At 40.5% G+C, this 25,164-nt stretch overlaps 1 protein-coding gene across 5 annotated transcripts in view; it reads right to left on the reverse strand.

Moving 5' to 3' along the window:
* KIF16B (kinesin family member 16B) overlaps positions 1 to 25,164 on the reverse strand; it is a 291,552-nt gene that overhangs the window by 80,732 nt on the left and 185,656 nt on the right. For 3 of the 5 annotated variants that reach the window (XM_005860579.2, XM_014535047.1, XM_014535046.1), the window contains 4 exons: positions 22,141 to 23,499; positions 18,669 to 18,821; positions 16,227 to 16,323; positions 15,375 to 15,425 (listed from right to left, as the gene is read on the reverse strand). In XM_005860579.2, coding sequence (XP_005860641.1) covers positions 15,375 to 15,425; positions 16,227 to 16,323; positions 18,669 to 18,821; positions 22,141 to 23,499 — 1,660 coding nt within the window. Of the gene's footprint in view, positions 1 to 11,789; positions 14,025 to 15,374; positions 15,426 to 16,226; positions 16,324 to 18,668; positions 18,822 to 22,140; positions 23,500 to 25,164 lie in introns of those variants that run through there. The other 2 variants (XM_014535044.1, XM_014535045.1) reach the window with 2 other exon arrangements.

The raw sequence follows: 25,164 nt of genomic DNA on the forward strand, positions 1-25,164 counted from the left end.
CGGCTGAGGGCGTGGTTTAGGTGGCTGTTCGCGCAGCCAAGCCCCCCACCACCCAGGGCCGCACACAGGGGTCCCGGCTGGGGGCGTGGTTTAGGCGCCACATGGGCCAGACGGCAGCTTGAGCTGGCCCTCCCTGCCTGCAGTATGCAAATTAGCCGCCATCTTGGTTGGCAGTTAATTTGCATATCTCGCTGATTAGCCAATGGGAAGGGTAGCGGTCGTACGGCTAATTACCATGATTCTCTTTTATTAGATAGGATTTTATTTTTAATATATTGTATTGATTTTAGAGAGGAAGGGAGAGGGAGAGAGAGATAGAAACATCAATGATGAGAGAGAATCATTAATTGGCTGCCTCTTGCACACCCCCTACTGGGGATCGAGCCCGCAACCCAGGCATGTGCCCTTGGCTGGATTCGAACCTGGGTCCCTTCAGTCTGCAGGCCTATGCTCTATCCATTGAGCCAAACCAGGTAGGGCAACCTTATTTTATTGTAAAGTGAATTTAGAATGCTCACATCCAGAAATAGAAGTAAGGGTTTTCAAATAAGGAGTATTTCTTTAATTCTGATATACATCTTTAAGGATAATATTAGACAGACGCTTGTGGAATATCTTATACCATAATAATACCATATTAGACAGACGCTTGTGGAATATCTTATCCTAGTGGCCTTTGGGTAAATACAAAAGGTTTGGCTAACATTTCTAATCCACGACACTTAACAGAATAGATTAGTCCATCCATATAGACCTGAGATAATCAACACTGTTTCAGGACTTAGAAATACTGGCTATCTGATGAATGTTTCCATTTGAAATTATTAAAAATGTTGCCATCTTTCTCTAGATCACCAAAGACTAGTTAGTACGTTTGATGGTCATTGTTCCCAGAGAACTCATCATTAAATGGATGATTTAAAATATAATTAAATAATGGGTCTGGAATGACTGAGAACATGGTGACAATTGCTAAGTGGTTCCATTACCAAACACGATTATAGGTAGTTTAGAACCCCTAGGAGGGAAAGTCAAGTTTTACAATGTCTTTCATTAACCATGAAAAGAACCACTCATTTTCATTCACTGGTTTTTGCTGATACCTTGTTTTGATTCAAACTGTGCTGAAGTTTAAGGTCCAGAAGAAATGAAAGTGGGGAGTGGGGATTCTCTTAATCAGGTTTCTGAAGAGCATACTGTACTCTTTAACCTTCTAGTTTAGAAACAACACTGACTATACAAGATTATCTATACTATAGTCACACTATAACTGTATCCATATTTTTCTTCCATATGATTTAAAAATGCAAAGAGAAGAAGAAAAAAGAAAAAGACAGATCCATGCAAGGAAAGAATGGAAATATAAAGAAACTTGTAAGGCAATTCTTGGAAAAACAAACAACAGCCCCCCCCCCCAAACTCATAAAAAGAATAATCTTTAATGTCTAGAAATTCCAAGAAAAAAACTTTCAAGTCAGAAAGAATCAACTTAACAATTCTTCCAAATACTCATCCCTACTACAGTCACTTTTATTTTAAAAAATCAATTTTAAAATTTACCCAATGTCAAGAATAACCATGACTAGAAGGTTGACTCTGGCATTGCGGAAAGAACGTATATATTCTGGAGAAGGTCTGGGTCTGAGTTCTCATTCTCAATCAAGTGATCCTTCCTGAGTTAAATTCCTAAACATGAAATGGAGATCGATGATGACAATTCCTCCATCCCAGGAGAATCACCATGGGCTCCCAGGAACAATACATGAGACAGAACTGTACATTGTAAACCACAATACAAAGGATGCTTGGGATTATTATCTTTATAATCCACTGCATCTTCAGCAACAAAATATTTTAACCAGATGTTAAAAAGGCAAGAGGCATGGTTTACAATGAATCACTTTCCTTCCCATCCACTGGATTTTTCAGTTCCATTTCTTATAAAGGCTTTACAAAATTACCAGGGTGCAAGCAACAAGAGATTGGATGGTGGTGGTTTGGAAACTGTTGTGCAAGAAACAGGAGAGGGACTGAGGGGCATTGGAGGTAAAGAATTTTAGGAGCTAAGATAACTATGTTCTTTGATGGGCTGTTATATAATACAGATTGTGAAATAGACTTGTTCCGCTCTGCTATAGATGAGTGCCATGGACAGACAGATTCTGAAGATGGAGATCACAATAAGGAGGATTATGGAATTAATGGTCCAACAATGAGAGCAGTTCCCAAAGAATAAACTGCTTCAGAGGTAGACAGTGATTAGCTCAACCATGGCCATGTCAAGTAAAGACTGAATTGGAAAGCAAGTTGAACTAAGTAACTTGAAATGTCCTGTAGAATTATGTTCTCACTATGACTGACTATTTTCTGTTAGGAGAAAGTCCCAAAGTTTTATCTGAACTTTATCTTCAATAGCCTTGGGAACCTTGACGTAATATGTATGTGGTCAATTGAATTATTGGTCCTAATGCTTCTCTCTCTTGTGGTAGTAGTATATATAGCCTTAGTCACGTCATGGCTACTTGGTGGATGGAGTGTATTGCCTTCTCCTTGACTTTGGACTCAAGTCACGTGACTTGTGTTAGCCAATGTGACATTAGAAGACATGAGGCATGGTTGCCCTTTTCTGCTTCTGTCATCATCATGATGGCCACTGCCCCTTCAACATAGACCCGACAATGAGAGTGTGGAGTAGACCAACTTTAGCTGACTACAGATGACTTGTAGCTTACAAAAGAGCCACCTCAACCTATTTGTAAACCAACTGTGAGAAATAAAAGGGCTTTTTTGTATGTCACTACAATTTTGGGGGCTAATTGTTATTTGGCAATAGCTGAAATATATTTTAAAGAATGATGAAGAATTGTGCAAGATGCATATGGAGGCTCTATAAATACATTAAAATTAAAAGGTTAAAAATTGGTCTGCCAGTGAGACTACTTGACCATCAAAGAAGCATTAATAAAAGTGCTGTAATCTATCATTCAAAACATTACATCATGTAGGAAAAAGAATGTAAATAAAAATTACCATAATTATGCTGGAAGGCATTAAGTATTCTCTTCAAAGGATGCACATACATTGTTTTAAGTAATGAAAGGGAGACAAACTGTTTGAAATGTTTTTCAACAAAGCCTAAATAAATTCATCCATTCACCACAAGCTTGCAAAACAGGGAGTTGTGAGCAAAACGGATTTTAATCAAATTCAGATGAAATCACTTGTTTCAAAGGGGTTTTATGTAGGATGCATTAATAAGCCACAATGTAAATGTTTATGCCTATATTATAACAATGCAAAATGCCACATAAAGTATGTATGAACCTTTTTTCTTTCCTGATGCAGGAACTCATTACAACTGAGATGTCACATTAAGCTGGATGGTGAGACTCTCATACCTGCTCCACTACAGTAGTGCCATGGACTCAGAACTCCTGAGAAATGAACCAGTGGAGCCAAAAGGGGCTGCTAGGATGGAAGCAACAGTAGCTAACGGCACAGACACTACTCCCCTGGCTTCTACAGAAAGTATGACCACCTTTCCACTTACTCCATGGACAGTACATCAAATTTTCATATCAAAAATCATATTTGAACTCAAAGTAAAAAGTGTGCTTAGGTGAGAGAAGTGACATGTGAAATTTGAATGCCGGAGGTTACTTCTTTTATGTGGTGAGCTCCAAATGCAATCCTCATTGTGACCTACTTAGATCATAAAGCAGACTGGGAAGTTATAATGAATAAGATAATTTTTATGCAATGCTTATATTTGCTGCATGCTCCATGTATGGATAATATTAAAAAAACATAATTTATCACACAATAGAATTATGTTTTTTAATTTATGAAGCCTGTTTAATATTTATCACTCCTTGTTAAAATTTTGTACTACCCATGTATTATTTCCTTTCCAACCATAGCATCCCTGTGCTGGAATCTTAAATTCTACTCTTTCTGCTTTTTGTGATCATGAAGAGAAAATACTCAATGGACAAATTTTTTTTAAAGGCAGTGCAAAATATATTAGCTGAAAAAAGTCAAAAATATGAAAATAAATTAGGAGATATATTATTAAGATATTAGAAAACTATCATGTTTTCTAAATTTTATGTTATTGTTGACAGTATTGCAGATGAGCCCCAATTTCTCCCCTCCTAATACTCTCCTCTTCCCAGCATCTCCCCTTCTTTATTTAATCTCTTCCAATCTCCCCCCGCCCACAACTCCCCTCTTAGATATATCATTTTGTCCCATGTTTCCATGTCTCTGGATCTATTTTATTGGTCACTTTATTGTCTTCTTTAGTTTCTACCTACAAGTGAGATCATGTGATATTTGTTTTTAGCTGATGTTTATTTTACTCAGCATAATACTCTCCAGGTCCATCCATGGTGTCACAAAGGGTAAGAAATCATTTTTTAAAATTTTTTATTGCTGCATGGTATTCCATTGTGTAAATGTACCATGGCTTTTTTATCCACTGATCTACTGATAGGCATTTGGGCTGTTTCCAGATCTTAGCTATAATAAATAACACTGCTAAGAACAGAGGAGTGCATATATTCTGATTGGTGTTTCAGGCTTCCTAGGATATATTCCTAGAAGTGGATCACTGGGTCAAACGATAGTTCCATTTTTATTTTTTGAGAAAATTCCATACTGTTTTCCATAGTGGCTACACAATCTGTATTCCCACCAGGAGTGTACTAGGGTTCCCTTTTCTCCACATCCTTGCTAACACCTGTTTGTTGATGGTAGCCATTCTGTGAGGTGTGAGATAATACTTCATTGTAGTTTTAATTTGCATCTCTCAGATGATTAGTAATGTTGAGCATTTTTTCATGTCTATTGGCCATCTGTATGGTCTCTTTGGAGAAGTGCCTATTTAGGTCCTTTGCCCATTTTTTAATTGGGTTATTTGTCTTACTTTTGTTAAGCTTACTTTTGTATGAGTTCTTTATATATTTTGGAAGTTAACCACTTATCAGATGTGTCAATGGCAAATATGTTCTCCCTTTACATTTTGATGGCAGTTTCTTTTGCTGTGCAGAGCTTTTTAGTTTGATGTAGTCTAATTTGTTTATTTTTTCCTTTGTTTTTCTTGCCTTAGGAGATGTATCTGAAAATTCTGCTATGTGAGCTGTCTGAGATTTTGCTGTCTATGTTTTCTTCTAGGATTTTTTTTATGGTTTCATGACTTAATTTCAGTCTTTTATTTAATTTGAGTTAATTCTTTTGCATTACGTAAGTTGGTGAACTCCTTTCATTTTTTTGCATGTACCTGTCCTATTTTTCCAACACCATTTATTGAATAAATCTGTCTTTTACTCCACTGTATGTTCTTTCCTCCTTTGTCAAATATTAATTGACCATAATGATGTGGGTCAATTTCTAGGGTTTCTGTTCTGTTCCATTGACCTGTATGCCTGTTCTTATGCCAGTATTAGGCTATTTTGACTATAGTGGCTTTGCAGTATAACTTGATATCTGGTATTGTAATCCTCCCAACTGTATTCTTCTTTCTTAATATTGCTGCAGCTATTCGGGGTCTTTTTTTGTCCCATATAAATTTTTGGAGTGTTTGTTCTAGATCTGTGAAATATTCCATTGGTATTTTAATAGGGATTGCATTGAATCTACAGATTGCTTTGGGTAGTAGGGACACTTTAATGATGTTAATTCTTCCAATCCATGAACATGGTATATTCTTCCTTTGTATCGCCCTCTATTTCCTTTTTCAGTATACTGCAGTTCTCAGAATACACGTCTTTTATCTCCTTGGTTAAGCTTATTCCAAGGTATCTTATTTTTCCTGTTGCAATGGTAAATGGGAATTTTTTTTTAAAGTTTCTCTTTCTGAGAGATCATTACTGGTATATTGATTTCTGGGTGTTAATTTTGTATCCTGCTACTGTGCTGAATTCATTTATTAAATCTAGTTGTTTTTTGGTGGAGTATTTAGGGTTTTCTAAGTACAATATCATGTCATCTGCAAATAATGACAGTTTCACTTCCTCTTTTCCAATTTGGATGCCTTTGATTTTATCTTCCTGTCTGATTGCTGTAGCTAAGACTTCCAGTACTATGTTGAATAAGAGTGATGAAAGCAGACATTCCTGTCTAATTCCTCTTCTTAAGGGAAAGGCTTTTAGTTTTTGCTCATTGAGTATGATGTTGGCTGAAGGTATGTCATATATGGTCTTTATTATGTTGAGGTATAATACCTCTATTCCCACAATTCTGAGTTTTTATATACAAAAAGGGTGTTAGATTTTTGTAGAATGTTTTTTCTATGTCTATTGATATGATCATGTGATTTTTGTTCTTCATTTTGTTTATGTGATGTATCACAGTTATCGATTTGTGAATATTGTACCGGCCTTGCATCCCCGGAATAAGTCCCACTTTATAATCTTTTAAATGTATTGCTGAATCCAAATTGCTAATATTTTGTTGAGGGTTTTAGCACCTATATTCATCGGGATATTGGCCTGTAATTCTCTTTGTAGTGTATTTATCTGGTTTTGGAATTAGTATAATGCTGGACTCATAAAAAGAGCTTGGAAGTCTTCCTTCCTCTTGGATTTTTTGGAATAGATTGAGGAGGATAGGTGTTAGTTCTTCTTTGAATGTTTGGTAAAACTCCCCTGTGAAGCCATCTGGTCCAGGACTTCTGTTTGCTGGGAGTTTTTTTTTTTTATTATGGAGGATAGGTGTTAGTTCTTCTTTGAACGTTTGGTAAAACTCCCCTGTGAAGCCATCTGGTCCAGGACTTCTGTTTGCTGGGAGTTTTTTTTTTTTATTATTACAATTTCAATTTCATTAGTTGTTATCAACCTATTAAGTTTATCTGATTCTTCCTGATTGACTTTTGGAAGATTATATTTTTCTAGGAATTTGTCTATTTTCTCCAGCTTGTTGGCATATAGTTGTTCATAGTATTTTGTTACAATCCTTTGAATTTCTGTTGTATCAGTTGTTACTTCACTTCTTTCATTTTTGATTTATTTGGGTGCTCTTTGTTTCTTGATGAGTCTGGCTAGGGGTTCATCAATCTTGTTTATCTTTTCAAAGAACCAGCTCTTGGTTTCATTTATCTTGTTGTTGTTTTTCTAGTCTCTATGTCATTTATTTCTGCTCTAACCTTTATTATTTCCTTCCTTCTACTAATTCTGGGAATTTCTTGTTGTTCTCTTTCTAATTCTTTTAGTTGTAGGGTTAGCTATTTTATTTGAGTTTTTTCATGTTTCTTGAGGTAGGCCTGTAATGCTATGAACTTCCCTTTCAGGATTGATTTCACTGTGTTCCATATATTTTGAGTTGTTGTGAGATCATTTTCATTTGTTTTCAAGAAGTTTTTTATTTCTTCATTGATCTCATTGGTAATCCAATTTGTTGTTTAATAACATGCTATTTAGCCTCCATTTGTTTATGTTTTTGAGGCTTTTTTCTTCTTTATTATTATTTTTTAATCCTCACCTGAGGAGGGAGGATATTTTTCCCAATGAGAGTGGAAGGAAGGGGGAAGGGGGAGCGAGAGGGAGGGTAAAAAGAAACATCCATGGGAGAGAGACACATTGATTGGTTGCCTCCTGCACACACCCTGACCGGGAGCATCGGACCTACAATCCAGGTATGTGCTTGGGAATTGACCATAAAACACTTTGGTGCACAGGCCGATGCTCTAAACACTGAGCAATGCCAACTAGGGCAAATTTGTTTGTTTTTTAATTGTAGTTGATTTCTAGTTTCATGCCATTGCGATCTAAGAGGATGCTTGACGTGATTTAACTTTTCCTGAATTTGTTAAGGCTTATTTTGTATCTTGTTTTGGCTTTTATTTTTAAGTCTATTTTGTCAGATATTCATATTGCTACTTCAGTTTTTTCTTTATTATTTTTAAAATATGTTTTTATTGATATCAGAGAGAGGAAGGGAGCGATAGGAACATCAATGATGAGAATCATTGACTGGCTGCCTCATACACATCCCCTACTGGGTATTGTGCCCACAACACAGGCTTTACCCTGACCAGGAATTGAAATATGTTTTATTGATATCAGAGAGAGGAAGGGAGTGATAGGAACATCAATGATGAGAATCATTGACTGGCTGCCTCATGCACATCCCCTACTGGGTATTGTGCCCACAACACAGGCTTTACCCTGACCAGGAATTGAACCATGACATCCTGGTTGATAGATTAATGCTCAACCACTGAGCAATACTAATTGAGTATTACCATTTTATCATTTCCATTTGCATGGAATATTTTTTTCCATCCCTTCATTTTTAGTCTGTGTGTATCTTTTGTTCTAAGGTGACTCTCTCGTAGAATATATATATAAATATTTGGAGCATTAAGTCCATTTACATTTAAGGTTATTATTGATAGGTACTTACTTGTTACCATTTTATTTCTTTATACCTTTGTTCGTCTCTCTCTCTTATTTTCTTCTTCTTAACCTAGTCCCTTTAGTAGTTTTTTGCAATGCCTATTTGGTGGTAATGTACTCCGTTAGCATTTTTTTTTCTTTTGGTATGGGAAGCTCTTTATTTCATCTGCAATTTTAAAAGATAGCCTTGCTGGATAGAGTAGTCTTGGATTCATTACTTTTCTTTTCATTACTCTGCATACTTCATGCCACTGCCTTCTGGCTTGAAGTGTTTTTACTAAAAAAATCAGCTGATAGTCTAATGGGAGCTCCCTTGTAGGTAACTTTCTGCCTCTCTCTTGTTGCCTTTAAGATTCTTTGTCTTTAACATTTACCATTTTAATTATGATGTGTCTTGATACAGGTCTTTGGGGTTCATCTTGATTGGGACTCCCTGTGTTTCCTGAACTTGTGTGACTTTTTCCTTCACCAGGTTAGGAGAGTTTTCTGTTATTACTTCTTCAAATAGTTCTCTATTACTTGCTCAGGTTCTTCTTCTTCTGGTTATCCTATAATGTGGATGTTCTTACATTTCACGTTGTCCTAAAGCTCCCTTAAACCATCCTCATACTTTATACTTCTTTTTCCTAATTGCTGCTTTGACTGGATGTTTCTTTTCTATCTTGTATTCTAATTTGTTGATTCAGTCCTCAGGTTTTTCTCATCTACTGTTGATTCCTTCCTGGGTATTCTTTAATTTAGCTGCCATTTTTCAATTCTGATTGGTTCTTAGTCATGGTTTCTAAACTTTTAAACCATTTTTTCCCTTTTAATCTTTATTATTGAAAGTATTACATAGGTCCTCCTTTTCCCCCCATTAACCTCTTCCAGCCTGCTCCCGTACTCCGCCTCCTCCCCCAACACCCTCATCACCCCATAGTTTCATGCTGATATAGTTCCCACTAAGTTCTTTGTAGTGCTCATTAAGATGCTTATAATTATCAGTAAGTTGTTTGAGGATACTTATACTAGTAAACACTACTTTGAACTCTATATCTGAAAAACTCCTTGCCACCATTTCATTTAGATCCTTTCCTCATGATTCTCCAGTGGTGGGTCCCAGTGTCTGGGGATTCCATGTAGCGGTGGCAGAGCAGGGAGTGCCTGGTTGCAGTGGCGGGGCTGGGTGTACTGGACAGTGATCTAAGTGCACTGGATCATGGGTCACTCCCCCAACTTCTTCCCAAGGAGGATATTCAGGGTCCTCAGGGAGGATCTTCAGGCTCATTATCCAAAATGGCTCATTATTATCCAATCTCAAGCAGGAGAAGTACCCGGCTGAGCAGCACACAGCAGCAGCCAATGGCTCCCCAGCCAAGAGCACACAAACTGACTGCCCCAAGTTCCCCCACCACCAGACAGATGCCCACCACACTCACAAGCACACATACTCTCCCTCACACATGCTCACCCACTCACACTCTAACCCTCACTCTGGTACTGACTGCCGTCATGTTAGACTCCTCTATCATGGTTTATTTTTGATACTTTCCATGGTAGAAGATCTACCAGTCAAGAATGTGACAAACTAATTTTCATGATGTGCTTGCTCGTCACAGATTCAAAAGCCTTCATGTATATGGCAATAGGGTGTGTACAAGTGTCTTGTGTGTGGTGGTGGGGAGTTGTGGGCGTGACAAAAACAGGCTTTACCTAAAAACAATTGAATTCTATTGTCTCAAAAAGCCTCCACTTGGCCACCGTAAACAGGGCTGTAGCCACCAGTGTGTGGATCCTCATACACTCTCCAGTTTCTTGCCTTTTCCTGTTCACTTCCCCCGAACCTGGGTAGAGGGAAATTAATAAGGAAAATGTAGACAAGTAGCTTGTTGTTAGCTCTGATGCTGCAAAGAGGGAGGCTCTACATTTCTTCACCAAAGGGAGATGGTAAGTTTCTGGATGGGTGAAGCTTTGACACTGTCCCCATGTTCAATTAGGAAGAGAAATGAAGAGGGAGTATGCTACAATATTATCATTGACCATTATCCAAAGGTCTGTCCAGAACAGAAAATAACCCACCATGCCAGGGGTGAAATGAATGACTTAATGGAATAGCTGACTTGCTCAACTACATACATCATTCGATGAGTAGCTACATCAGCGTGGCATGATCCTTGCTGGAAGGGGAATCAGAGTGGATGGAGCAATTAAGACATCAACCTCCTTCTTTCTAAGACTCAGTAATTTAGTAGAACACACATACCTGAGAAACAGAAGCACAGTGGCAGAGTAACCCAGGGTCAGATGACATAAAAAGTAGACACAAAACATGCAACCTGATTCCTTATTGAAATGTTGAATGGAGGTGGATAAAAAAGGGTCAAACTGAGGAGAGGAGAATTCTGAAGAGGCTAGTTTTAAGCCTCTACAGAGGAGGAGGACAACTGACAACTTCGTGAGGAGAGAGACCTATCTAAGGCCGACTTGGTCATGAATTCAGGCCAGAAGGGAGGCCAGCAAACCAACTGGCTCAGGTCAGCACAACACTTGGTCAGAGGTCATGAATGATGGGTTAGATGAGACGCAAGAGGGAGGACAGCCAGGGAGAAGTGTTGAATGCCTTCTGAGGTGACTCTATATCTGATAGGCATAAAGAAGCTGTTAGGAAAAGACATAAAGATGAAAGCCATTCTAGGACAGAAATACAAGGATTCAGAGAAAGGATTGGTACATGGGGGCATGTTGCATAAAAGGTGACTCTATATCTGATAAGATGGCATAAAGAAGCTGTTAGGAAAAGACATAGAGATGAGAGCCATTCTAGGACAGAAATACAAGGGCTCAGAGAAAGGATTGGTACATGGGGGCATGTTGCATAAAGGGGAGGTAATCAAAGATAAACCAACAGGTTAGGAGCTGAAACCACGAAGGTTGGAAAGGAATAGTCACAAAAACTGAAAGGAGAAAAAGGAAATAACTGAGTGAAGATACTGCAGGGCACATGTAGCATCTTCATTCTACCTATTATTGTGAGGGGAGGGCATTTGAAATCTCTGGGTCCTTCGGAAAGCTTGATGTATGACCAATGTGCTCTGTTACTGAGCTCTCCTAATCACAGCTAAAACAGAGGATGTCCATGAAAGCCACTGGCAAATGGGGCACTTTTTCAGGCAGCGCAAATTAGTCTGACAGAATCCAGCAGGCAAAGACCCACTCCACACCATCATACTATAACTTAACATTAAGCCAAACACAATCTGAAATGCTTTAATCACCTCACAAATAATGAGGCAGACCCACATTTACAGGTTCAAGAAAATGAAGCAAGGAGGTGATAAGGATATTTTATTAGTATGCTAAGACCTATTTTTATTTTATTGCAGATATTTAATACGTTTGCATCTTTCATTTTAGAGGTCTGCATTTTTCCAGTTTTAAATCAGTTAGCTACTGAGACCTTCATAGTCCCTGACTGCTTTAATTGTGTTCTTTATAGATTTCAAAGAATATGCAGAGTATTTTCACAAGTCCTCCTCCCTAGAGCCTTGTCAAATGTGAGATCAGCCACAGAGCCTCATCCTGAGAGTTGAGGGTCAGATCCCAGACCTCAGGGGCCACATGCCGACTGCCCTGAAGACAAAATGGGCTGGTGAGCAGCGGGACATTTTGGGTGTCTTGGGAGCATCCTGGGTGCTCAGACAAACTCTTTCTTGAATCTGATGGAAGTTTTAGTTTATGAAAGAAGACAAGTTGGACTGCTGGTAATGGTCTCTTCTCTGGAACAACGATGCACCTGAATTCACTTAAAGCACGAAATCTGGTGACGTCAAATTGTGTTCGTGGAGGAGGTGTGTTTAGAGAGCGAACGTGTGGATAGAAAACTCGATCTTCCTTCACAAGGGCGATGTGGGTGTTCAGAAGGACCAGTGACTGACACTCGTCTTGGCCAGAATCATCTTCAACTCTGACTGTTGTGTAGAGCAGTAACTGAACCTCTGCCAGAGACGGGATGTTGACTTCCATATTTCCATGGAGAAAGTAAATCATGTCAACCATGGTATTCTGGAATTTGGATGACAACCAAACTCCATTTGACAAAACTAAATCAGGGATTTCTGCTTTCCAATCAAGAGAAAGCTGGACCAGATCTTGCTGGAGCAAAGGGTGACTTGAGCAGGCAGTGGCGTCAGACTCGGGCATCAGGACACACAGAAGGTCATGGCATATTTGTTGACAGAGGTTTTTGTTGTAACTAAATACAGTGAGCAGGAGACTCTCTGCAGAGCCCAGGAATCGAATGCTCTGCCCACCAAAGCCGATTTGAATCTCCCGCAGTCCTGAGAGAGACAGAGCATGAAAAATGCCCATGGAGCCCAGGTGGGTGTCTGACAGGACTAAAGCATATAAAGTTGAAGGAAGCAGAAGCAAACACGCTGGCTGGGGGTCAGGTTCTGTGCAGTTAGCAACAGCAAGCCAGTAAATGCCTCTGACCTCATGCATGTCGACCAGAAGTCCCGGTAGGAAACAAGCCACATGCTGGAGAAAGTCTTTTAAAGGGCACTCTTGAAGTTTCAGCATTGGATCTGGGAATTGCACAAGGATCTGCTTAAATGCAGAGAGCCTTCCAGCTTCTTCAGATTCCAGGCGGACAACTGAGCTTATAGAGGAACCTGGTACCTCTGTGGCTGTGAGGCCTGGCACTCTGTAAGGCCCCACGCTCCCTGCTGGCCTGATGGCTCCTGCCTCCTCACTGGGGCTGCCAACCTGATCTTCTGCAGGAAGAGAATGAGATTCTGATGATACCCAGTGTGACGTCAAGGGCAGGTGCCGGGGTAAGTGCTTCACCAAGGGCAGTCTTCCGATGAATGTTGTTACTTGGGAGGTGAGTCCACTGGGGTTCCACAGGCTCCCCACGTGCCTGGCTTGGCTGATAACCTTTGTGCCAGCCTGTAGCAGGTGACTGCTCGTACCTTTATAAAGGTTGGAGAACCTGTGGTGAAAATATCCTAATCCACCGTTCCCTTCTGTCCTGATATTTATCGATGACTCTGGAGGGCTAACTTTTTTAGAAGCTAACTCTTCCTCAGTGTGCTGCTCACTACACAACTTTGAGGCTGGTGAACTCTGAAAAACGCCAGCAGATACACTCTCCTCACTAGAAACACTTCCAGAGAAGACACAATAGAGTAACTTGCTTTGCCTGGTCTGTTTGTTCCCACTATTTATAGACACTTCTCGGCATGTATGTTGCAGCAGAGTCCAGCTGGATTCAATTTCCAAGCTGTGTTCATCTTTATGAGTCATCAGCTCACTGAAATTTTCTGATTTAACCTGAAAATGTTCTGCATTGCTGGTGTTGTTTTCATTAAGAAGAGAGATTTTAGATAGACTGAAACCTTTTGTTTGATAGTCACCCATGTGCTCAGGACAACTATATTTGCAATCACTGTTCTGCAGTGCCTCGGGTGCTGAGGGCTGATCCCTTGGGTGGTGGACTCTCTCTCCTGATGCTGAAGAGAAAAGTGTAGAGTCTGAGATGCTCCAAGTCATGGGATCACTCTGGTGGTTGTTCTGATCCACCTCCCTCCTCTCCTCTCTGGTGGAAGGGTCAGTGACATCTTTGGGCAGCAGCGGAGCAAGACACCCTTTCTGTTCAAGATGTCAAAAACAGTTGAAATGGGGATGTGGTAGCAGCCTTCGTGATTCTTTTGCACATGAAGATTCTTGCAGTCATTGGTTTCATTGTGTGGATTGATTCAGAGGTTAAATCAAAAGCCTAAGCCATTCATATTGATTGAGGCATGATTTGAAAATATATGATTGGATTCACATATAGAACATTAATTTCCATATTATATCTCTAATAAATTGCTGAGTAATTTTACAGAAGACCTTGTATGGAATTGATCTACAGTATCCATTTCCTGGTCTAATATTTCATTCACTCTAAAATAAATCCTAAGTCATTTGGGTCAGTTTTCAAAAGGTCAAATTTAGTTGTACAAATGAGTCCATCACCATATGTTCAAAATGTAAAAGTAATCAGGGCATACTTAATGAAAATACGACAGCAAGGCCAAAAGAAATTGACAGGTATTCGAACCTGAATCCTACTTCTCTTGCCTCTTGGTTCATTTGATAAGATTCCTTAATTTTATCTACCTGGTTAGATTGCTATTACCATATTTACAAACCAGCCTTGTCAAAGGCCAGCCACTATGGATACAAAGAAACGAAAGGCAACAGCCTGCTCTTTGCCAGGTTATCGGCTAAAGAGATGAATGTCCAGAGGAAGATAATGCCATTACTGGATGATTGGAAGGAGAACATGGCAGTGGCCAAAGTCAGTTAAGCCTACTGTGGAACACTCATGCTTCCACCTCTCACTCTGTTCAGTAATTTAGAAACACCCTCTGTAAGATTTGTATCACCTACCAGTTGTTTTCTTTGTGTGTGTGTGTGTGTGTGTGTGTGTGTGTTTTAGGAATGTATGGGAAGGACAAGACCCTCCGTGGAGAAAAATACAAGTAAGCCCTTAGAAATTGTATGCCCAATAAACCTGAGTTTGACAATCCAATAGTGAAATAAGCTCATCAACAAAGAGTTATTTCCTCTGTACTACTGCCAACTCAGTCTATAAAGTAAGCAGGATTTTAAAATATTGAGAAGTACTCAGTTTCATTTCTAAACACCATATATAATTCTGGTTATATAAATCTGCCTTTCAAATGCAAACCAAGAGAAAGGATACTGTTGCCAATGAAAAACTAGGCAAAGCGCCTCCACCACCGCTACATGCCACTCAAACAAAGTCAAAGCAGTTTTGAATCTGCAGGAGCCCATTTAATTTTAGGGAAGAATAGCTTGCCTTCCCTATTAGCCATTAATCTCACTGGGACTTCAAAGTTCTAATTATGCAACTAAACATTAAGAAAATTTAATCACATGAGCATGCCATAATTTAAGGCGACCCTATCAATCTGAAAAATCATTACCTACCTCATATTTTAGCTTACGCTGAATGGTACCATTGTGAAGTTTCTCGTTATTCTGAAAAGAAAAGAAAAAGTCCTTTAAATTATAGTGTGTTCATAGAGAAGAAAAAAAATGATTTGATTAGAAATATTTATGGGAGCAAAATTCTAAAGAAACATAGTTGCCATTCAACACAGACAATTTTTCTATAGAATTTATATTCCACAGTAAACATGACCCTATTGATCCATCTGCCTGTAAGAGAACTGAACCATTTATTCTGAATCTTAAATGTCTAAGAATAATATTAAAAGCAAGGTTTTCCTTAGGACAATTCTTAAAGTTGCAAGATAGAAATGCAATGCTTTTATTTTGATAAAAATCAAGTTGCAAATATGTATTTTCTCAAAGGTAATTTTTTTTCTACCTGAAATATTCATCAAGCAAATTAAATACTTACAGAAATTGGTTGTATTTATTTTTATTTAAATTTTTTTTTCAATTACAGTTTACATTCAATATTATTTTGTATTAGTTTCAGGTGAAATTGGTTAGTATTTTTGGAGAAAATAGAAAAATGTTACATGTAGACTTATTATAAATCAAACAAAGTAAATAAAACATTTTAGGAAACTTTATATTCACTTAAGAATTTCCTCCAGAAATTCAAAACTTTACAATAAATAAACTTACTTTTGAACTCACACTATTTGTAAACTATTAGGCTCCAACCCAATATTTAATTTTTCTAGAACATTTGCATCTCAATTTTCTCACTGAGAAACAGTAACAAAAGATCCCACCACTATCATCAATAATTTATTGAAAGCTTGTCTTAAAACGCATGACTGCGTTAGTATGGTTCCCTCAACTCACCTTCGTCATGTCTGCAGATACACTGCGGTCATTGCAAATCACACGACGCAAATCCTGAAGACGCCTTTGGACTTCCTCTTCAATGTAAGCACTGACCCTGGGAACAGGGCGACAGGGGTACTTGAACACTTCTAACCACACAGAGCATTGGAGATACTGTTGTTACTATGCCCTTCACAACAGGGAACTTTCCCGGTTTATTTTTTTAATATATATTTTATTGATTTCAGAGAGGAAGGGAAAGGGAGAGATAGAAACATCAATATGAAGAGAATCATTGATTGGCTGTCTCCTGCATTGCCCTCCTCCTTCTCTCCCCCTACCTGCTGGGGACAGAGCCTGCAACTCATAGCATTTCCATATTATATCTCTAATATAATGCTCAACCACGGAGCCATGCTGACAGGGCAAACTTTCTCATTTTAAATGCCAAACATAACAACTCTGGACCTTAAACATTTTTCTACTTTCTAAGAAATCTAGAGCCATGTGTTCACTATCTGTGTTCTCTCCAAATAAGAGAGAACTGACTGAATAACAGAAGCTTGAGACTGGAAGGACGACTGAGTGATCCTATCCAACTCTCCCCTGGATTTTCTTCAGAACCCTTGCTACGAGGTAGGGGAGAATCACAGACACCTGTTTCTGAAGGCTCTCAGCCTCCAACCATGAGTCACTGACTCTGAGACCCAACACTTCAAGCACTGAGCCCTGGTTCCTCACAGAAAACAGTGATAGTTATCACTCACATCACAAAGTCATTAAAGAGGATTAAAAGTAAAAAAAAAAAAAGAAGAAGAAGAAGAAGTGAACATATACTATTCCGATGAAACAATGTCTTGCATCGTTCCTGGTCTATCTTTTGTCTCCAACTGGGTTATGTACACCTGGCCAGGAGAGACCACATTTTAAAGGTCTCTACCTTCCAAAATGCCTGTCTCAGAACCAAGACAGAGGAAGCCAGAAACAGTTGACTTTTGAGGCATTTGTCAGCTGAATAGTTCATACCTCAGAGAATGCAGGTGAAATTGTATGAAGTACAACCATTAACCCAGAAAAACCAAGGAGACTACAGATTTTTACTTCCATCTAAAATCCTTCTAGTGGTTCAGACTGCTCAGATGGAAGTCTTAACTCTGCTCTAGGCTCTCCCTCCCCAGGTCTGCAGACACTGATTAGGTGGATTAGTTTAAATGAACAGTTTGGCATGGTTTTATCTTACCACATTAAAAAAAACATCTGATTTCGCCTTTCTAACCACATGAGTAGTCCCATAAATATTTTTTGTAGAACTGACCACAGCAAAATGATTTTCTGAAATTCTAGGTAAAGAGATTAATGTGATAGGTAAGGTAGGCCAAAAGAATGGCGTTAGGCTAATAAAGTGCAGTATTTACCTTTCGGTATTGAAAATAAAATCACTGAAACTGAGCCAAGGCCACTTACAAATGAATTGCCTCACTGGACTTTTAATTTTTAAATTATCCCAGTGGAATATGCAGCCCTAACTTTAAAAGGCCACAGAAGTTCATGCTATTCTGAGTATATTTTGATATCCAAATACTTATCTCCTAATCAGGACTGTCCAGTTTTAAATGTCCCCATGGCATAGATGGGTTGAGAAAAATAATCAAGTTCTTTATAGCTAAAGAATGATTGAGTCAATTCATCTGAGAGTCTAAGCCACAGAGCAACTGACAATGCCACCCAAGTTGGAAGTCATTTCATTATGGTAGCCATCAGGTATATATGTATGCTATTTATGATCATTCTGAATATACTGGTACAGCGTTGGTAACAGACTTCATCTATTTGTAATCATGACTTCTATAAATTAACTGTCAGCATAAGGTCCTTCTTCTTGGTATGATTCAATTAATGCTATTGCTTTGTTCCTCTCAACTTGGCCTTGCATCACTACCTTCTTGATGAGCTGGTTTCCCAGGACCTTTTAGTTCTGTCTTCTCACACAAACTACTTGCACCAGCATTACTTGGATTTAGCTGGCCAGTTTTCAAGTCTTTGGTTCCCTTTAAATGATAACTCAACCCAGGGAGTGGTTGATGGAGACAAAGCACATCTTAGGGCAGTGATGGCGAACCTTTTGAGCTCGGCATGTAAGCATTTTGAAAAACCCTAACTTAACTCTGGTGCCGTGTCACATATAGAAATTTTTTGATATTTGCAACCATAGTAAAACAAACATTTCTATTTTTGATATTTATTTTATATATTTAAATGCCATTTAACAAAGAAAAATCAACCAAAAAAATGAGTTCGCGTGTCACCTCTGACATGCGTGTCGTAGGTTCGCCATCACTGTCTTAGGGTCATGAATTACTTGTCACCTTCTATAGAGCCCTCCATATGTAAACTGGCCAATATGAGAGATAGTGACTCATTGAATCACATCAGAAATGATGACAGTTTAATGTCCAGTACCTGGCGTCCATCAGAGGAACCAGGTGAGATTTTTCAGCGTTGGATGACAAGCTGGAAGAAGCAGCCTTTCCCTCCAAGGTACCAAAATGCCCTTTCTGAACACCATCGACTTCATAGATCTTCTGCTTCAACTGCTGGATTTCATGTTCCAACCTACAGAGATGGAAGTTACATAAATTCATTCATTAACAGTATTTCCTGAGCATCATCACTGATGGGGACATTGTTCTAGAAACCATGGGGGATCCAGACAAAAAGTCTGTGCAAACAGCTTTACCATCTAATAGAAAACATACCACATACCTAAAAGATAAAGTATATGGTGATAACGGGCCACAAAAAGGGTTCAGAACAAGTACTTTAGGCATTCAAAAACTGGAGCATTTTATCATCAAGGGCAAAGATTCCCACTGTGCTCCAAGCAAATGCTCAGAGGTAGATGTGCAGGATTCTGAGCCCCCTACCCTGCCTTCAATAAAACAGTTGTTTACTATATATCGAGATCCCACTTAATATTTCTGTTTGAGAAAAGAGATCTGTACTTTCAAGAGTTTTTTAAAACCACCAATCTCGAAGAACCTTCATGGTCAAGGTAGGTTTAAGTTGAATCTTCAGAGACCAGTGGGAATTCGAATCTCTAGGGATAGTGGCAGAGAGTTGTCCAGGTACAGAAAGCAACATGAACACCAAAGCTAAGCTGTGGAAACCAGGAATCCACTTTGCCTAGGCAGAGGGTGTGGAAAAGGCAAAAAGATGAGAGATCTAGGAAAGCAGGCTGAGTATCTCAGGAAACTCATATAAACTGTAAACTGTAGAATCAAACATTTATTGCCCATGATGCCTCTAATATGAGGTCAAGTGTCTGTGAGGCTGTTCTGCCACTGACCCAGGCACACATGAATCCAGGGCCATCATTGCAAGCATGTCAAACTTGCAGCCAGCCATAAGCGAGGCATGCGGCCCGCCAGCCGCGAGTTTGACATGCTTGGGCTAGCCGCAGTTCTCAACCTGTGGGTCGCAACCATCGGAAAACACATATAGCATATCAGATATTTACATTACGACTCATAACAGTAGCAAAATTACAGTTATGAAGTAGCAACGAAAATAATTTTATGGTTGGGGGTCACAACATGAGGAACTGTATTAAAGGGTCGCAGCATCAGGAAGGTTGAGAACCACTGGAGAGGAACAGGTCTGCCAGTGCACTTGGTCCCAGAAAACACTAGACCCAAAGTCTGCCAGTGCACTTGGTCCCAGAAAACACTAGACCCAGCTAGGGGCTGTGGCCCACATGGGGTCTGAACTAGGGCAAGTTAATGAAATCTGGGTCTCAATGTCTTTAGGTATCAAATGAGAGAGTAAACTAGTCTCTCCAAATCCATTCAGCTCCAAAAATGATGGATTCTAGCTTCAGATGCTGGCACACCATAACACTGCCAGCTCTCCGATGTCACCAGCAGCAATTTGACTGCTCTGTCCTAAACATGAAAGGCACGTTGTGAACTGCTGAAATTAGACTGTGGGGTCACCAGGGTTAGCACTCATGGGTTCCATGGGAGGCAATGCCCTGCTTAACTCAGCCTTTCATCTGTCTACTGATTAGCAAGTACTTACTGAGCATCACCTTGCAGAGCACACAACATTTTCAAAGGGCAAGGGAATGAGCATAAGAGAGTGATGTTAGGGGCCAGGTGGGTGGGCCAGCAACCAGGGAACAATATTGAGCGTCTCCGAGATCGTAAGGAAAATGAGCCGGATATAAGTAGGTAACTGCCAATGTTTATAATTAGAATGACACCCAGTGGAGTTGTTCAAAGCCTGCAGGACCAGGACTGTGGAAAAGACAGAGCAGGGGCGTTAAAGGGGGCCCTGAAGGCTGAGCAGGATTTATAGGAGGGGTTGGGGCACATGGAAGAGCCGCCTGCCTGGCAGCAGCTCTGTGTCAGAAGACAAGAGGACAAGAGGCTAAGAGTCTGGAGGTAAGTAGACCTAGATTCAAGTTGCAGCTCTGCCATTTTCCACCTGACACTTGTCCCGAGTGGTTATATAACTACTGGGTAGAAAAAAAAAAGACAGAAAATGGGTTAAATTTTGCTCGCAAACAACCAATAGGCAAAGCCAAGTTCAGTACACTGTTGTCCAATCTGGTTCCACAGGAATTTAATATTTCACACTTGTGGATTTCACGAGTGGTCAACTCAGGCTGCATGGCAGGCCCTGGCGTAGCCATGAGAAACCCAGAAAGATAAACACTAAAAAAAGCTCAAGAGCATCACAGCCAGAACAAAGAGCTCAGATTTGTTGGCCTGAATTAGGAGTAGCCAAGTCTACTCCACCCAAACACAGGATGCTGAAAGCCTCCTCTGTGTGGCTGTTAGAGCAATGCTGACATTATCTCTTCCACTATAATAGAGTATTAATACTAAATGGCCAGGGAATGAAGCCGGTTGACAAAAGCCAGGAACAGCAAGCTAAAAGCTCAGGCTGCATTCCTACTGCACACTGCAGGATACAAATTGAGAGCGTGCTCTCCACTACTTTAAATTTCCTGGGGCTGCAGCTTTGTCCGGCAATTTTGTTTATATAATACACCTGCAGTCCTATTCTTGAACCTCCAACCTATTTCTCTGAAGTAATAGCATTATGGTTTTTGATTGTTATTTGTTGCCGTTTTGCCTGCAGGAATTACCAGAGTAATTGTAAATAGAATTCACAGTAGAAGCCGGTCATTTGAAAGGAGGTTGTCCTGACCTTTCCAGGCAAAATGATGGATGGAGGTTCCAGCAACACCTCAGAGCAGGCCTTGCTTGTCATTAGCATGGATCCCAGGCCTCTGCCAATGCCAAGCTGGGGTCCTACGGGGCCGCAGACTGGGCTTCTGTTGCAGCCCCTACAGGAGGGCCCTGGATGGGAGGAATGCTGAGGTGGGGGCAGTGTTTCACGCCCTCCAACCTGGGCTTCAGTTAAGATCTCAACTAACCAAAGGTTTGGAGCTTAGAAAATGCACAGACCCCTGATCTCATCTACCACTCCCTATAAGGGTGAATGGGTGACAGATCCTGAACCAGCAATGATTGGGAGGGGAGGGGGGAGGTTGTGGAGAGGAGAGACAGACCAGAAAGAAGGAAAAGGAGGAAGGGATCAAGGCTAGAAGCTTTCAGTCTTCTGTATTTATCACATATTAAAAAGGACACATTCCATAGGTCAGCGGGGTAATGAACAAGGCCTTTTTTGGTTTGTGTGTTGTTTTCAACTTTAGGCCAATGATTCTAGAACAAGGATCCTAAGGAGGAAGTAAAGGATGTTTAGAGGTATTTTTCTCAGGCAAATAAGCATTTGCCTGTGTACTAGAGAATATCAAAGCTAAATGAATTACTTTATAAAAAGACAGTGCTAGACACACTGTGAGGGGGAGAGAACACGCAATGGCGTGGAAATGAACACCATGCTCTCCCTCTCCACATCTCACCTCTCCCGGTCCTTCTCCAGGGCCTCCTGCTCGGCTTCCAGGCTGGCCTGCAGCCCTGACTGCTCGCTGCTGCTGCTGCTCAGGGTGGCCAGCTTCTGCCTCTGCTCTTCGATCTCCAGGCCCAGGGTGGAGCGCCGCTGCAGGGCGGAGTGGCTCCTCTCCAGCCTGGCCAAGGCCCGCTCCAGCGCCTCCTGCTGCTGCTTCTCCCGCGATTCCAGAATCTCCTTTTCCTTTTTCCTCACTTTTTCTTCCTGCCGGGCAACGTTGGCCGTGAATTCAAAGGTGGCTTGGAGCTTCTGCAGCTGGCTCACGTTGGCTTGGTACTGGGCAAGCTGCTCTTCTTTTTCTTCCATTTCTTTTTCTACTTGATAAAGAGTGTTGTCTAAGCCCAGGGGGCCTCTATCGAGGATTTCAAACGCTCTCTGCTTTTCCTCTAACAGCGTCGGCAGATGATTCTGCAGGAGGTACTGGAGCTGGCGCTCTTTATATTGCAGCCTACACTCTGCTGGCTTTATTTTCTCTAAATCTTGAGCCACCTGGGGGACATATGTGACACCATCATCATTTTTTCCCAACAACCTAGAGTCCTCCTCATTTTCCGATTTTAACCGTTCTAGGGTTTCCTGTTCTTCTTCAACTTCTTTTTTCAGAAGGTCCTTCTGCTGCACCAGGTCCTTCTCCAAGTTGGCTAGCTTGACCAGCTGCCTTCTCTTGAACTCTAAGAAATGCAGCTGAGCCCTTTCCAGCTCCTCGCAGTCCTCATCGCCCTCGGCGCGGGCTTCCTTCACCCGCAGCAGGGACGCCCGGATGCCCTCCAGGTCTCTGCGCTCCTCCTCCACCCGCTGCACCTCTCCGCGCCGCAGGAGCCGGATCATCTCCTGCTTCTCGCGTAGCTGCTCCTCCAGATGGGCCACCAGCGTGACCTGCTCCTTTTCTTGCTCCTCCAGCCTCTTTTTTTCCAGTTCCAGCTTGGCACACTGCTCCTCCTTTTCCCTTTTGAGCCGGTCCAGTTCTTCAAATATCTGCGTCTTCTCGGCCTTCTCGCTGTGGTTGAGTTCCTGCAGCCGCTGGAGTTCCTCTTTGACCCGGAGGAAGCGCTCTTCTTCCTGCTGCTTCTTCTGCAGCTCCATTTCCTGCTGCTCCCGCAGCCTTTCCTCTTCAAACCTCTCCTTCTCGGCGAGCAGGTCCTTGAGCCGGCTCTCGATGTGGAAGCTGCGGCGCTTGAGGCTCTCCTCCTGCTTGCGGATCTGGCGCTGGACGATCTCCGTCTCCTTGCGCTGGCTCTCCACCTCCTGCTGCATGCGCTCCAGCGCCGCCTTGTCGGATTTCTGCTTCTCCTCCATTTCCTCTATGAGTTTCCTGAAATGCACAATGTTGACTGGTCATCATTTGAACGCCGTATTCAAATGTTGCTCTCTCTCCCCGAACTGAAATGCTCTGAAAATGAATATACGATATACTAAAGCTAAGCCCTTCGCTACAATAAAAATGAGGGAGAACTGCTTTGCTTTTCATTTCCAATAGCAGGCTGTGTGATTTTTTTTTTTTTTACTCTCTAACTGTCCAACATATCATTTGCCTAATCTCTTAAAGTAGCCTCTGATATCATGTCTTTGTAGAGTCTATAAGCATAATGTGTTATGCATAATATAATTTTAAAAGCCCCCTGAGCTCAAAGAGAAAGAAGCCTGCCCAATTTAAATTTAAATGTGAATAATTTTATTCAGCCCAATGGTTAAAATGCAACAAATTCAGTTAACGAGATGGCATTAAACAAAAACGCTTATGCTCTCTTCAATTCATTGGGGTCAAATATCAAAGTCAAGATAATCGACAGTTCATTGTTCCTGCTCAAATAACTACATGCTATTTAGCATTTAATCACTATCTTAGAGAAATCATTAATAACCAAATGGCCCTAAATACTAGCTTATTAATACACAACACTGAATATAACAGAATCTTCATTAGAATACTTAAGTGCATGACTCCAGGGGTTCCATGACATGCTTTGTGTCTAAGACAGTGGTTCTCAACCTTCTGGCCCTTTAAATACAGTTCCTCATGTTGTGGCCCAACCATAAAATTATTTTTGTTGCTACTTCATAACTGTAATGTTGCTACTGTTATGAATCGTAATGTAAATATCTGATATGCAGGATGGTCTTAGGCGACCCCTGTGAAAGGGCCGTTCGACCGCCAAAGGGGTCGCGACCCACAGGTTGAGAACCGCTGGTCTAGGAGAACAAAGGACCCCCACTGGGTGCTAACTCAATGTTTCAGGGGTGGGATGGCCTACAAAGCAGGAACACGGGTCTGTAAGAGAACGGATGATGGCCTCCACCTCGGACCCAGCAAGGATCTGTCTTATCTGATGCTGGAAACGAATTCATCTATAACATCTAAACTCCAGATTCTAGAAAATAAATAGTCACTTTGTAAATATTTCCATGGCCTTAGTTTCTACTCAAGTGTCTTAGTCCATTTCTTGAGCTGTTAAATAGAACAGGAGAAAAAAAGGAGATATTTATCAAATAATTATATTCAGAACATATAAGAACTCTCCAAATCAATAAATTAACCACACATTCACACACACCAGAAGAAAAGTGAACAAGGAATGTGAAGAAGCAGCGTAGAGGGAAATACAGATGGCCAACCAGCATGAGGAAAGATGTTTAGAGGGGGGAGGCATAAGGAAGGGGAATTATCATTCTTTCAGCTTTTTAAAAACTAACCTGATATTTTAAGGAAGATATATTTGCGAGTTAAATTTAAACAAGTATGTATTTGGCATAATTAAATGAGTGTACTCAATTTGCCTACTGGCTCTATTTCTCCTTTCTCACAAGTATTTGAAGATGAATTATTTAAAAAATTGAGATATGACATAAAACTTACCAGCTAAAGAAAATGGCCTATAGTCATTAGACATGTAAATAACAGAGATGGAGTGAGGTACTGAAATAGACATAGATGAAATTGGTCTAGGACATTAACACATGAATCCACAACTACAGTAGT

Source organism: Myotis brandtii, unplaced genomic scaffold (assembly GCF_000412655.1).
Source record: "Myotis brandtii unplaced genomic scaffold, ASM41265v1 scaffold137, whole genome shotgun sequence".
Taxonomy (NCBI): domain Eukaryota; kingdom Metazoa; phylum Chordata; class Mammalia; order Chiroptera; family Vespertilionidae; genus Myotis; species Myotis brandtii.